The sequence below is a fragment of the Tamandua tetradactyla genome, chromosome 2 (assembly GCF_023851605.1).
Source record: "Tamandua tetradactyla isolate mTamTet1 chromosome 2, mTamTet1.pri, whole genome shotgun sequence".
NCBI classification, from domain to species: Eukaryota; Metazoa; Chordata; class Mammalia; order Pilosa; family Myrmecophagidae; genus Tamandua; species Tamandua tetradactyla.
The window spans coordinates 177,583,745-177,599,457 of NC_135328.1; the positions used below are offsets into that span (position 1 = coordinate 177,583,745).

The window sequence follows — 15,713 nt, forward strand, 5'->3', positions numbered from 1 at the left end:
AGATGCTCTGTAAGATTACAAAAATTTAACACAACTGAGATTAAATAGATGACTCATTCATTATTTGGGTTGTTTGTATGCCCTCAATGTATTTTATTCTGGTTAATAATTTCTGGTGGAAAATACCAACCAGTTTCCAATATTAAGACTAACTATGAAAAATCAGGCTCAGTTTAAACTTATGTGAAATCCCAAAGATAATAAACCATCTTAGCAAACAAGGAGAAGAAAGGTTTTAATAGACCAAAGGTGATACAAAGCATCCTACCTATAGACTGAGGCTTCAAAGACATACCTTGCCAACTCCAGAAGCGATTTCCCATAGAAAAAGAAGGCTTCTCCACACTCATTAGCTGTCTCTCCATACTTCTTACCTCTATAAAAAGAATAATTACATCTAAGATTTAAATTAGTATCTAGTCTAAAACACTTATTTTTAGTTCTTTAGTTATGACATTTCCTCAATCCAAAATAAGCACCATTAAAACAATCCTTGTAGGAAATCAATCTTCCTCTAGCTTTCAAGTCAAAGTCAAAACAGACTTTAAGAAACAATGCATCAAAAGTGAACAGATTTCAACCAGTGTTATGAATGAAGCTGATTTAGGTAGGACTAAGGTAAATCAGAATACAGGGTTAACTGAACACCATAAGTACCCGGAATCTTGAATAGGGCACGAGATTTTGTAGGTTTGTCTAGTGTGATGCCCCGATACACCCCAGAGTGATTTAACAGTGAATAAAGAGGTATTTGCAAAGTCCCCTTAGGGGAATGGCAAGAAGAAGGAAAATTCAACTTCCCCATTTGGAGAATTCCGGATATTCTTGCAAGCAGTGGGACAACCAAATCAATAGGCTGAGCCCTCAATCTTGGGGGTTGTTCATATGAAACAAGGATAGGTTAAGTCAACTTAAAATTAGGCCTAAGCATCACCCCAAGAGAGCCTCTTTTGTTGCTCAGATGTGGCCTATCTCTCAGCCAATACGGCAAGCAAACTCACCACCCTGCCTCTCTCTCTACGTGGGACATGACTCCCAGGGGTGTAAACCTCCCTTGGCAATGTGGGCCAGAAATTCTAGAATGAGCTGGGACTCAGCATCAAGGGACTGAGAAATCCTTCTCGACTAAAAGAGGGAAGAGAAAAATGAGACAAAATAAATTGTCAATGGCTGGGTGGGCCGCGGTGGCTCAGTGGGCAAGAGTGCTTGCCTGCCATGCCGGAGGACCCCGGTTCGATTCCCGGCCCCAGCCCATGTAAAAAAAAAAACAAACAAACAAAATATAATAAAATAAGATAATGTTTAAAGATGTTTCCCTTTCTTCCTCCCTTCCTTCCTTCCATCCTTCCTTCCTTCTCTGTCTTTCTAAAAAAAAAAAAAAAAAATTGTCAATGGCTGAAAGATTTCAAACAAAGTCAAGAGGTTATCCTGGAGATTATTCTAACAGATTATATATAGAGGGAAGTGCCTGAAACTATAGACTGTGTTCCAGTAGCCATGTTTTTTGAAGATGAGTGTATAATGATACCGCTTTTGCACTGTGACTGTGTGACTGTGAAAATCTTGTCTGATGCTCCTTTTATTTATGGTATGGACAGATGAATAAAAATATGGATTAAAAATAAATAATAGGAGGAACAAATGTTAAAATAAACTGAATAGGCAGCAGGTCACAGTGACTCAGTGGCAGGAGACCCGGGTTTGGTTCCCAGTGCTTGCCCATGTAAAAAAAGAAAATAAATTGAGTAGTTTGAAATATTAGTGATCAATGAAAGGGAGTGATGAGGGTATAGGAAAAATAGGGAGAACAAAGGTTAAAATATACTGGGTAGATGGAAATACTAGTGGTCAATGAGAGGGAGGGGGAATGGGTATGGTATGTATGAGTTTTTTCTTTTTTCCTTTTATTTCTTTTTCTGGAGTGATGCAAATGTTCTAAGAAATGATCATGGTGATGATATATATAACTACGTGATGATCTTGTGAGCCACTGATTGTACACTAAGTATGGAATGTTCATATGTTAAAAATGTTTGTGTTTGTATGTTGTTTTGTCAATTAAAAAAAAGAATACAAGGTAAATGATGATATGGTCTGTATTTTAAAACTTCATCTTCGGCATGAGACCAAAAGAGGGGGTATCTTTATTTGGTGCCACATTTATATTTTGGGTAGCACATTATCTAATTTAACTTGTATGGTCAGTTTATTTTATATACAACCAGTTATTGCTGGTTTGTCCAGGTTAGTGTGGTGCCCTGATATATCCCAGAGTAATTTGGGCAGAGAATAAAAAAGTATTTGTAAAATCCCCTTGGGGGATTAAGGAAAAATTAAATTTCCCCATCTGGAGAAATCCTGATATTTTCACAAGAAGGGGACAACCAAATCAATAGGCTGAGCCCTTGATCCTGGGGTTTGCACCTATGAAACTTATTCCTGCAAAGGAGAAGCTAAGACTACACTTAGAATTAGGCCGAAAAGTCACACCCCAGGAAACCTCTTTTGTTGCTCAGATGTGGCCTCTCTCTCTAAACCAATTCAGCAGGTGAATTCACACACACAGGACATGACTCTCAAGACTGTAAATCTCTGTGGCAACAGGGGACAGGACACTCAGGGTTGAGATGGTACTTGTAGCATCATGGGACTGAAAAAGCCTTCTTGAGCAAAGGGGGGGAGAAAAAAAGACAGTTTCTGTGGTTGAGAGATTGAAAACTGAGTCGAGACGTAATCTTGGAAGTTATTCTGAATTATATAGACATCCCTTTTCAGTTTATGGTGTATTAGAGTATATTAGAGGGAAGTATATGAAACTGTTGAACTGTGTTCCAGCTGCCTGATTCTTGAAGATGACTGTGTAACTTTATAGCTTTTACACTGTGACCATGTGATTGTGAAAACCTTATGTTTGAAGCTCCTTTTATCCAGGGTATGGACAAATGAGTAAAACAAAATAATAAGGATTTAAAAAAATAAATAAATAATGGGGGGGGATAAAAGGTAAAAAAAAATTGGGTAGATTTAAATACTAGAGGTCAATGAGGTAAGGGATATGTATGGAATATACAATTTTTTTCTTTTTATTTCTTTTTCTGGAGTGATGTAAATGTTCTAAAAATGATCATGATGATGAATACACAGCTATGTGATGATATTTAGTGATACCACGTACATACTGCATGTGTGGAAAAGATTTCTCAACAAAAATATTTTAAAACAAAAAAATGCATCAAGTCAACAGTGAATGTACTTCATATGCGTAGGATATATATTCTAAATGACATCAATTTACTGTGGTTAGTATATAATCAAGAGCCAAACTGCATTAATAAGTATTGAGCCTGCTACAAGATCGTGAACAGTGGTGGGGGACCCACAGTTCAGTATGGGCCAGTAAAGTCTAAGGAAAAGCAGCATGGCTAAACAGCATACCAGACTGCTCAAATCCCACCTATACTCCTTAACTAGATGTTATAACCTTAGACCAGTTATTTAACTTCATAGTGCCTTAGTTTCCTCACCTGTAAAATGGAAATATTAATAACTGTTCAAGGAACTGTCCCAAGAACCAAATGTATATAAAAACATTTTAAAAAGTACTTATAAATGCAGTAAGCATTATGTTAATCTAGGCAGGAAAGAGGGAAGGAAATCACTCAATGTAAGATCTAGGAATGAGAAGGTACTTCTGTGTACACAAAAAAAGAGACCTGCTTTCAGGCAAGTAAAAGAGCAGAAGTCAAGCAAACTCAAGTATTAATGGCCTGAGAGTCTAGTGAGAATCAGAGAAACTGAGCAGAAAAAAGGAGCAGGAAGTTTGGGATGGAAGTCATATTTAGGGTAGTCTCCTAGATTTAAAATAGAACATCTTAAAATTTCACCTAAATACCCTGAATGGCAAGACAGTGATAGCACCGATCTCTCCAGGAACCTGTTGAGAGTAACCTAAGTATGCTTATTTGTGCTTAATCTTAAGCAATTGGATATGTATACTTTACATCCTAACATAGTCATAAATGTCAATATAAAAATACCTTTAACACTTAATATCCAGTAAAATTTGGGTAACAACCCTATTCAGCATACAAACTACCCAAGTCCCATAGTTTATGAAACCCCCGTAGAAAGGAAAGAAACTGCCAGAGTCCAGGAACCAGACAAGCAATTACTACAAACATCTAGGAATAAAATTATATTCGGCATGTTGGGAGAAGGACTGGAGTTGGGTAAAGAATGGTCTGAGATATGACTCTGAATGAATAGAAAGAATGAAGCCAGACGTTTTTTAATCATAGTAAGCCACAAACCTGAAGCCCATAAATATTTCATTATATCCTATATCTTTTATAAGGGATATTTTTTAACTCAATTATATATATTGTATCAAGTAATTAGGAACTTGCTATTGGTAATAATTTAATACCTCAGAAGAAACTAGCTCAAATCATGTAATAGAGGGAAAGGCTATTGCTTGAAGACTGAACTTACACTTTTTTTCTCTCGGCTATACAGTTACATTAAAATCTTTGGGAAAAATAAATCACCTTTGGAGCACGAGTGCTAACCTGATACCCCCTAAGAAATGGGTATATATGTATGGTCTCCTGGTGATAGTTGTCAACTTCTAACCAGTGGTAACAACAAATAACAAAGCCAAGAAAATGTGCTAATGTGACCAAAGCAGTCTCCGCTTGCTCAGGACTGAGGGGCTTCCCGGTACAAGGCACTAAAATCAGTAAAGAATCAGACAAACTGGGATAAGTTGGTTACCCTAATTAGTCATGAATGGAAAACAAATTCCTTTACTCAGGAAAATCAAAGGCTGAAATTGTTCAATGATATTTAGGTTTTAGTTAAAATTACATGACTTTTGTAAACGTCTACATGAAGAACAATCAATCAAGTCTTGAAAAAACTCCTATTCATTCTTTTTCCTCATGAAACAGCTTTTTGTAACTCAATGTTTATTTTGAACAAAGGATCACATCATAGCAAAATACATTGTACTTACAAAAGACTAGCTGCTTCCTGGAATGCATTGACAGCTGCTGGAATATCCCCCATCACCAGATGTTTCTGTCCTAAACCCAATAGTTTCTTAGCTTCACTATCCACATCCAAACTGCAAAAAAAAAAAATACACAAATAATTTTTTTTCAATGGTCAAGCACTATTTAAATCAACATTTTTGAAAACCACTACATTTAAACCAGAAGTTTAATTTTTTAAAATAATTTGTACTACTCTAAGACTAACCTAACTCACACTTATATAACACCAAAAAAACAAAAGAAATTTCAAAGGTAACGCTCTCAGAAGCATGATTAGAATATTTTCTCTTAGAGGTTTATTTACTCTCAAAGCCTATAATGTTACTATCAACACTTGCTAATTAAGCAACAAATAAAAAAGGAGGAACCATAAAGGAATATAAACTCACACAGCAAGATATACTAGTTAAAAGTAAAACTACATCCAGAAACTTGTGGGTAAACACGTCATGAGGCAGTAATTTCAAGAAAAAGACAATATGGTACTGGCATAAAGACAAATAGATCAAATCAAATCAAGAGAGTCCAAAAATGGAACTACACAAATTTGGTCAACTGACATTTCAAGAATAGTGCCAAGATAATTCAATGGGGGAAGGATCTTTTCAACAATTGGTGTTAGAATATCAGATAGCCACATGCAAAAAAGTGAACCTCAACTTTTTTCTCATACCATATGCAGAAATAAACTTGAAATGGGTCACAGGCTTACTAAATCTAAGATTTAAAACCATAAAACTTCTAGAAGAAAACATAGGAGAAAATCGTAGTTAACTCTGGGTTTGGCAAATATGATAGAAAAAGCATAAACTATAAAGAAAACAGAATCAATAAAGTGGACAGAACATCATTAAAATGAAAAACTTTTGCTTATAACAGAGTTATAAAAATGAAAAAGCCAAGCCAGACTGGGGTAAACATATGTAAAACATATCTGATAACAAAGGACTTGTTATCTTGAATATATAGATAATTCTTACAACTTAATAAGAAAACAGTGAAATAAAAACCAGGCAAAAATGTGGACAAGAAAAATTTGAAACAAACATCTCACCAAATAAGAAACACAGATAGCTTATCAGCACACGAAAAGATGCTCAAAATCATAAGTCACTAAAGAAATGCAAATTAAAACTGCAATGAGATACCATTACACTCCCATTAGAATGGCTAAAATTAAAAAGACTGACCACATCAAGTGTTGGCGAGGATGTAGAGCAACTGGAACTCTCATACACTGCTGGTAGGAATGTAAAATGGTAAAATCACTTTAGAAAACAGTTTGGGAGTTTCTTAAAGTTAGACATACACCTACCATACGAGCCAGCCATTCTAGATATAACCCAAGAGAAATGGTATTAACCCTAGGTATTAATCCAAGAGAAATGACAGCATATGCTCATACAAAGACCTGTACACAAATATTCTTAGCAGTTTTATTATTTGTAATAGCACAAAACTGGAAACCCAAATGGATAAACTGTAATATAGCCACATGATGAATACCATATGTCATGGTTAGGGACAGGTGTCAACTTGGCCAAGTTGTGGTACCTGTTCATCTGATTGGGCAAGCGCTGGCCTGTCTGTTGCAATGAGGACATTTCATAGGATTAGGTCATGATCACGTCAGCTACATCCACAGCTGATTCCATTTGTAATCAGCCAAAGGGGAGTGTCTTCTGCAATTAGTGATGCTAAATCCAATCATGGGAAGCCTTTTAAGGAGGACTCAGAGGAGACAGGTTGCATTCCTGCTTTGGCTGGTGAGCCTCTCCTGTGGAGTTCATCCAGGCCATCCACTGGAGTCGTCGGCTTCGCAGCCTGCCCTGTGGATTGTGGACTCTGCATTCCTACGGTCACGTGAGACACTTTCATAAATTTTATATTTGCAAGTGTTCCCTGTTGATTCTGCTTCTCTAGAGAACCCTAACTAATACACCATAGAACAAAAAGGAATGAAGTACTGATGTACGTGATAACATATATGATGAAATAACTATAAGAAACCATATCAAAACAATATGCACTGTATGATTCTATTTAGATAAAGGTCTGTACAATGTAAATTAATCTACAGTGACAGAAAGCAGATCATGAAGAGGTGATGGATAAATTTACTATCTTGATTGTGGTGATGGTTTTTGAATACATGTTAAAACTCATCAAATTGCATACCTTTTTTGTCCCTGTATGATAGTATGTGAACTATACCTTAGTGAAACTGCAAAAAACTGTAAAAAACATATCAAGTGAGGAAAATATGCAGTTAAAAAGGGAACGAATGAGGGATTTCTAGGCCCCATTAATGGAAGCCAAGTTCTTATTCAGGATAAATGCCTCTTTACTTAATCAATCACTGGATACCTAATACTGTTGGACATAGTTCTAGGCAGAGTGGATATAACAGGAATGATTGTATAAAATTTAAGAAGAGAACTGAAAGGAGGAAGCAAGCCCTACAAATACAGGATATACAGGAAGGAACACTCCAGGGCACAAGCAACAACAAGAACAAAGCTCCAATAGGAGCTTGCTTGAAATATGAGAGACAAAACTTTTAGGGTTCGAGTAAGCTAGGAAGAGAGCTCTAAGAAATAAAAGAGAGCTAAAGGAGAAAGGGGAGATGGTAGCACCTTATCAATAGAACCTGTGTGAAGAGACTGTAAGACAGAACAAGAAAAATACAGAGACTAGATAGATATAAGGAAAATAAAATAATCTACGGTAAGACCCAGGGAGATTCAGGATATGTATTTTGGAATTTGCTCATGGACCAGATACATAATTTCTTGACTGGGGGGAGAAAGAAAAAAAAAGTCAGGGATAAAACCAGTGTTTTTGTTCCAGGGAGCTGTTATAACAACTGCAATAACACACACTTACTATGTGCCATGTGAGATTTTTACCTATATTTACATTACTTCAGGTATCTACCGTATAAAGTTGCTGGATTATTAGCCCATTATACAGAGAGGAAAACTGAAGTAGAAGTTAAATAACTTTCCCAAGGCTTATTTATAAAACCACCAAGAAGCAGTAGCAGAGATTAAAATCTAGGCAATCTAGATTTAAAATTCTAGAATGACACCGATATTTACTGAGACAAAATCAACTGAGAGAAAAGTAGGTGGAGAGCAGGGAAATCAGTTATTTAATTTTAGACCTGAAAATTTTAAGAGGCTTTAATTAGACCTCCAAGATGCTGAAAGGGAGAGGGTTCAAGAGATATTTCTGGGGACCAGTGATATAAATGGGGAAAGTCAAAGTCATAGGATCAAAATGGGGAAGATCAACTAGTACTGATAAAAAGGTTCTACAATCAAAAGCCCTGGAACCTCTGTAATGTTCAGAGGCAAGAGAGATGAGGAAGACACAGATACAAGAAAAAGGACAGTACGTTCTTGGAGAAGAGCCAGAGAAAATGGTATCCTCAAAAGTCAAATGAAGAAAAGTAAAGAAGAAAAGGCAAAGAAAGAAGGAAGTTATCAACTAGGTCAGACTGAGGACTGAGACATGACCACTGGATTAAGGAATGTAGATGGCATTACCCATGATCACGCCACTTTTAATGAAACGGTAGAGGCAAACGTTGATTGAAAAGTGGACACAAATCATCATCTGTCAGGGAAAAAGTAATGTTGCTGAATACAGGCTCTGTTCTGATCATGACAGGGGTCATGATCCAGTGAATAAGTGACAATGTTCCCTTAATGGTTCTAAAACTTTGGGATCTTGTGAACATGAGTTATAACTATCGCTATTAGAAAGTAAAACTAAAAAAAACCAATTACTTGACACTACACCCAAACTCCCTAAGTGGTAGCTACTTAAAGGTAGTTGCAATGTGGAACCTGAAACCATACTGATGAACTTTTCATACTGTACATTAAAAATCACTGTCCTGAAGTCTGGGCTGCCAAAGAGTGTGGTAAGGTAAAGGTCATCTGTCTAGGGGTTGCTGGGAACGGACAGTCCTCATTCATGATGATGGTAGTTAGCAAGATAAGAGAAGTGATTAATCAATAGATGATAGAAACTGGAGAGCATGTCTTAAGGAGTTGCTGTGAATGAAATTAATTGAATGTAGATGGAAGGATCAATTGAAGGTATACTGTAAAGAGGTAATTAAGGAAAAAGGATTACTGATGACTGAAATCACTCTAAAAGGCAGAGCCCTGGTACCTGAGAGTATTAAAAAGGAGCTCCTAAATAAAACCATTCCCCGTTCAGCATACCAGCCTTTAAAATTGAATTAGATGGTAGTGTTTTGTGGTTTTATTTCTGAAAGTGAAGTTTTCAGGTTCATTTTGTTTATTTTGGAGAAAATGTCTGCCAAATACCCAATTTTAAATAACCAGTTTGTCTGTTGGTCATTCTTTCAAGTAAAACTGAAGCTCCTGGGGGAAAGGGGCTAATTCAACTCTCAACTCAAACAACTGCACTAGGGCCTCTTCCTGAGACAACCATCATACCTAAGTATGCAGAAGTGCTTTGTCTATATTTCCCATTTTGTCACATAGAATATTAAAAAGTCATGTATAAGGGTGCCCAGATAGTTCAGCCATGTAGGTGACCGGGGTTCAATTCCCAGCCCATGCACATACACAAAAAAAAGTATTACGAAGGACTGAGAATTAATAATATTATTAGTTTGTACTGCTTCACCACAGACATTCAAGTGAAACTGGCAGTTTTTTTACTATAGGTTAACAGTGGTAAAGAATACAATGACTACTAGCAGTACTGTTTGAAGACAATAGACAGGCTTACCCATCATCTTTCCTTTTGCACCATTAGTGCCTTTAAAATACAGTAAAAAATTTAGGAAAATAGTCTCATTATTATGAAAATAGTTTTAACCTCATAGAACCTTTGAATGTGAGCTCCCTAAAGGACCCAAAATGTAAACAGATTACATTTTGAGAACTGTGGAATAAGAGACTGAACAGACAGAGATCCATACTCCCTCAAAGGGTACAGATTGACGGTGGGACTGTTAACAAGATTTCTTTTTCCAGTGCTTAGTTCACCAAAACAAAGTAAAATCATCAAGTAAGAGCAAGAAAGGGAAAGGATGGTTTTAAATGTTTGAGAAGAAAATGTCATGAAAAAGTTGCTCAGCAGAATGGAAATATGATCAGGGAAATGTGGTATTAAAAATGGGTATTAAAAACTCATCTGAGGTCGGGCCACGGTGGCTCAGCAGGCAAAAATGCTTGCCTGCCATGCCAGAGGACCTGAGTTCGACTCCCGGTGCCTGCCCATGTGGGAAAAAAAAAAAGAGAGAGAGAGAGAATTTAAAAAAGACTCATTTGAGGTTAGTGGCTATGAATTTATTCTGTGACAAGTCGTGTTTTTCAAATCATCCTTCATGTTTCTCTCAGAAGCAGAATATCACACTCCTCTCAATATACTCTTAACATTGCTAATGACATATCAGCACTATGTTTTGGGGGTCAGGTAACCTTTAGGCTTCATAGGAACATTTATGCTTCATATTCATTTCAGTAATTTAAATAGTATAGTATATTCCAAGAGTAACCCTCTAAAATAGGTTATGTGAATGTGTTTAGGACCAACTTTGAGCAGTGCTCATTCCTTCTTAAAACCAGACTGACTCACAAATTACTACTTATTCTTTACAGAAAATGCATTTTAAATGACCATAATGACAAGGGGATTTAAGACCACACCATGAAAAACACCAAAAAAAATAAAACAAAATGAAAAACACCTTAGGACCCTTAAAAAACAGATGTAGGATATTCTGCAGCAGGATTAAACAGAATCTGGAACAGGGACTCTCAACCCAAGTGAATCAAAGAATCATCAGGAAGCTTTTTCAGAACACACAAACCTGAATCCTTTCTCAAGCTTCACAAACAGGGATGTAACCTAAGCATTATCTTTTGGATAAGCTTTCTCGTTAATTATTATGCTAACTTCTGATTTAAACACCACACAGTCATATCAAATTGAGAAGTTATATGGAAGTAGATGTGGGTTCAATGTAAAATTTGGAATTTTAACTAGAATAATAACCATAAAATCGAAAATGGCAATCTTAAAAAGTAGAGATCGAAATTAGTTTGAAGTAGTCAAGGAAAAGTATTTGTCAGGCATGGGGTGTATATGAAGTGAAGAGCAGAACCAACTAACTTTCAATTCTAATATTTTGATCAAATACAAAAACTTGAAGACATTATTATCTGATAATAATGGATTTTAATAATGGATAACACTGTTAGTTGTTACCTATTCAAACATCTAAATGAACTGCCCTCAAGTTATACAGTCCTTAGTTTATGCTTCAAATTTGAATCTAATTGTGCCATGTAAATTAATCTTACCTCTCCACTTTATCTGCAGAGGTAGAAGGAGCAGGAGCATCTTCTTCAATTCTACAATGAAAAATTAAGAAAAAGTCAAAATGGAGACTATTTTAAACCTGGAAATTAAATAATCATGGAAAAGTTTTGGTGATGGATGGTAGTGACGGTAGCACAGCACTGTGATAGCACTGAATTACATATTTGAATGTAACTAAAAGGAGAAGTCATATATTGTATACATTACTAGAATAAAAATTTTTTAAAGACTGACAACCATAGGACTATATATGAGAGAATCCTAATGTAAAACGTGACTTATATAGTTATTAGTACAACTATGATATATTTTTCATCAATTATATGAAATGTACTACACTAATACAAGAGGTGGGAAGGTTTATAAGATTGTATTTTCTGCAATCACACAACTTCTCTAATTAAAAAAAAATAAACTGGAAGAAGAAATCATAAAGAGCTAACATTTATTAACACCCAATATGAACCAAGTACTAGGACCAATATATATTATCAAATTTAATCCTTACTTATTCAAGTATTTTGCTAAGTGCCTATTTGCTAGGGACTAGGTACACTACAATGTCTACTAAAAAGCTACATGGTCATAGCCTAACTTTCTAAATTTATGATCAGATGGAAGAGAATGAAGCATTTCTACTATAGTGCAATATGTATATACGTATTGCTGGAAAAAATCTCGTGTTCTGCAAAAGTGCTGACTAAAAATAGGCTTTTGTTATTTATTTATTTATATATGTATATATTTCTAGAGGTAAAGGCAATGTTTCCCAGAACATTCTTTTTTTTTTTTATCCTAATATCTTTAACATTTAATAGCTGTATTTACTGGAAAGGTCTCAAAATAATGACCAATCTGATAGCGATGAGTACCCCTAATACCCAGACTGCAGTCTTAAAAATCCATTTCTCTGTTGTAAAACTGATTATGGATGAATGCACAACCATATGATACTGTGAGCCACTGATTGTATATTTTTTAATTGTATACCATCTATTATATGGTGTGTGAATACATCTCAATAAAATTGCATTGAAAGATTTTTAAAAAGTACATGTACACAGACATTAGAAAATGTTAATACCCATGACATTAAACAACAAACAAGCAAAAACAGAAGGAGAAGCTCATGGTACCCTTGCTGGCCTGTCCCCATCCCTTTCTTGTGCAGTATGGAGCAGCGTGTGCTTCCATTGTGGGTGCCTGACCTCTTTCCTCCCAGAAGAGAATAACCTCTACGTGCCCATACTGTGGTGATTCTATGTTGGTGCCAATGTATTGGGTAGCAGTCAGAAAGCTGAACCAGGAAATTCTTCTTGGACTTACTTTCCCAGAACTTGCCCTTCAGACAGAAGCAGCTCACAGATAGGTAAAGCAATGTAAGAAACAATTAAGTCAAAGCGGGCCTGGGGTAAAAGTCACACAGTAGAAAACTGATACGGCAGGGAGAAAATGAAAGCATCCTCTCTAAGATCAGGTACAAGACAAGGATGATGACTGTCTTCAGTATCATTCAACCTTGAACTGAATGCTCTAGCCAGAGCAATTAGGCAAGAAAAAAAAAGACAACCAAATTGGAAAGGAAGAAATAAACTTCCCCTATTTGCAGATGACATGATCCAATAGAGAAAAATCTCAAAGAAATCTACAATAAAAACTACAATAAAAAACTACACTAAAACTACAAGAGCTAATAAATAAGTTCTGCAAAGTGGTACAGTACAAGATCAACATTCCCAAATCAGCAGTGTTTCTACACAATAGTATGAATAATCAGAAGAAGCAATAAAGGGGGAAAATAATCTACTTACAATAGCAACTAAAAGCATTAAACACCTTAGAATAAATTTAACCAAGATGTTAAAGACTTATAAATGGAAAACTACAAAATTACTATAAGAAATCAAAGACGACCTAAGTGAAAGGGCACTCTGTGTTCATATATTGAAAGACTAAATATTGATAAGGTGTCAATACCATCTAAAATGATTTACAGATTCAATACAATCCCAATAAAAATTCCAACAACCTTCTTTGCAGAAATGAAAAAACTAATCACCACATTTATATGGAAGGGTCAGAATCTAGAATATAGGATACCAGAAGATGGGGTAGGAGTGCAGAATGAGGAGTTCATACTTAAATTGTACAGCATTTCTATTTGAGTTGATAATGAGCTTTCGGTAACGAATAGTGGTGATGCTTGCACAGGACTGTAAATGTAATTAACAGCATAGAATTATATATGTGAGTGCAGTTAAAAGGAGAAACTTTAGGTTATATGTTACTAGAATAAAAATCTTCAGGGCTATAGAACACAAACACTCTAAATGATGGACTATAGTTAATATAATTAATATAGTTTATAGTGAATAAAAATATTCTTTCATGAATTGTAACAAGTGTACCACAACTGGGAATACTGTGAGCTGTGGTGAAGTGGAGAAAAGAAAAGAACAATGAGGGAAAAAGGCAACTTTACTACTAGGTACTAATAACTCCTAAGCAATAAATTAGAATTGAAGTACTTACAAGACAGTCAGAAGAGAAGTTTAAGAAAACAGAAGGTATAAAAGGTAAAACTCCTACGTAGATAATTACTAAACATGGCAAAAAGGTTTTGAAAAAAATAAACCCACATCAACAGAACTCTTGTCAATTATTTTCACACCTGGACTCCATGTCTGACTATACGAAATTTATAGAAATAAACTTTAGTATGTACAATACAAACAAACCAGGTGAACCACTAAAAAACAGCAAAACTCATTCAGTATTTAGTTAAGTTCAACAGATACTTTAAATGCCTATTAAGTGCTAAGTACTGGATCCCAACAAAACAGTCAAAACAGAGGAGACAACTTATTTTTAGAAACACAGAGAAAGGTAACAAATTAACTGACAGATCAGAACTATGTTGGAGCCTAAGTCCTAGAATTTATGCTAGGGATGAAAAAGTAAGTGTTTTCCTTCAGCAGGATCCAAAATCTTTGCTTCTAATCTCTAATCCTCCCCTGAATATTTTACTAGTCTATCAGTTTGATGGAAAAGCCTCAAGAATGGGGAAAAAAGGGTTACATATAACACACTTCATAGGAATGAGGCAAAATTTCAAAAGTATTATTTTATACTGCAGGTAAGTAAGCAGGCTATATGCTCAGGACCCTAGAATGGCCTTGGATCCTGATCTACAAACTCTTTCTGTCATGGCCGTAATGTTCAAATAGTTTTTGCTAAGGGGTTATACTGGCCAAATGGTCTAGCACAGTGTTTCTCAAAATATGTATAGTTGAAGAACCAGGTTTTTAATTTCCAATCCATGACAGACTTTTTTTGGTAAAATACAATAAACACATCATGGTAATGTCAAACTGCTACGTTTCTAAACCCTCCAATTTTTTTTTTAACTTATCTTTGCAGAACATTAACAAACAGCTCAACAAACCAACACTGTGGATCGCACAGTGTTGCAGGAACACAAATTTCAAATGGTACTGAATTATAAAAATAACCACATTATTAATATGGCACATAAATGCTACATAAACAGTCAGGGACCAGTGGCAACAAAAATATACAAAATGTTTGCTGCCCATGTTGGGTGAGCGATTCAGATACACAACTATTTAACTTTTCTGCTTTTAGCGTAATGGAAATATCAGGGGCTCCATTTGTCTACCCACCTCAAACAACCAAAACATTGATCAAAATACATTCAGTTTTCAGACACTGAAGAACTAGTGGCACAGTACAGTGATTTGAGATAAAGGAAAAAAATGTAGTCCCTAAGAGTGCTCGAGCTTACTGCCTGGAGTTTATAGAACCCAGCACAAGGGAGGAGGTAGAACAGTGTACCTAGTACCTAGCAAATAGAACAGAGCCCAACAGTCTCACGGAATAGAGGAGACAGAATTTGGGGAGGGCAAGGTTAGTAGAATTTATAGGACAGAATAATGAAGAGAGGTGGCTGAGAGAGGTCCAGAGATCTAAAGGGGGTTTCCACCAATCTCTGCCTAAGTACTAAATCACCTTATACATAATAAAATTAGTGAGAAAAAAAAAAATTACTGAGGATTGAGAAAAACCAATTAAAAAGAGTAGGTGAAACAATCCTTGGTAATATTCACAAGATCTAGAACAGCTAGGGTTCCCATCAGTCATAGTGGAAAGACGTGCTCCCACAAATGAAAACATGTAGGAACCTCAGAAGAGTACTGTTTTATACAATGGAATGCAACTAGAAATTAACAGAAGGAAAACTGGGAAATTCACAAATACGTGAATGTG

The 15,713-nt window shown here is 35.7% G+C and overlaps 1 protein-coding gene across 5 annotated transcripts in view; it reads right to left on the reverse strand.

The window, feature by feature from the left end:
- The window catches only part of NASP (nuclear autoantigenic sperm protein), a 74,651-nt gene that overhangs the window by 11,041 nt on the left and 47,897 nt on the right, over window positions 1-15,713 (reverse strand). For all 5 annotated transcript variants that reach the window (XM_077149814.1, XM_077149815.1, XM_077149811.1 and 2 more), the window contains 3 exons: window positions 11,408-11,458; window positions 5,015-5,125; window positions 296-376 (listed from right to left, as the gene is read on the reverse strand). In XM_077149814.1, the coding sequence (XP_077005929.1) occupies window positions 296-376; window positions 5,015-5,125; window positions 11,408-11,458 (243 nt within the window). The remainder of the gene's footprint in view (window positions 1-295; window positions 377-5,014; window positions 5,126-11,407; window positions 11,459-15,713) is intronic.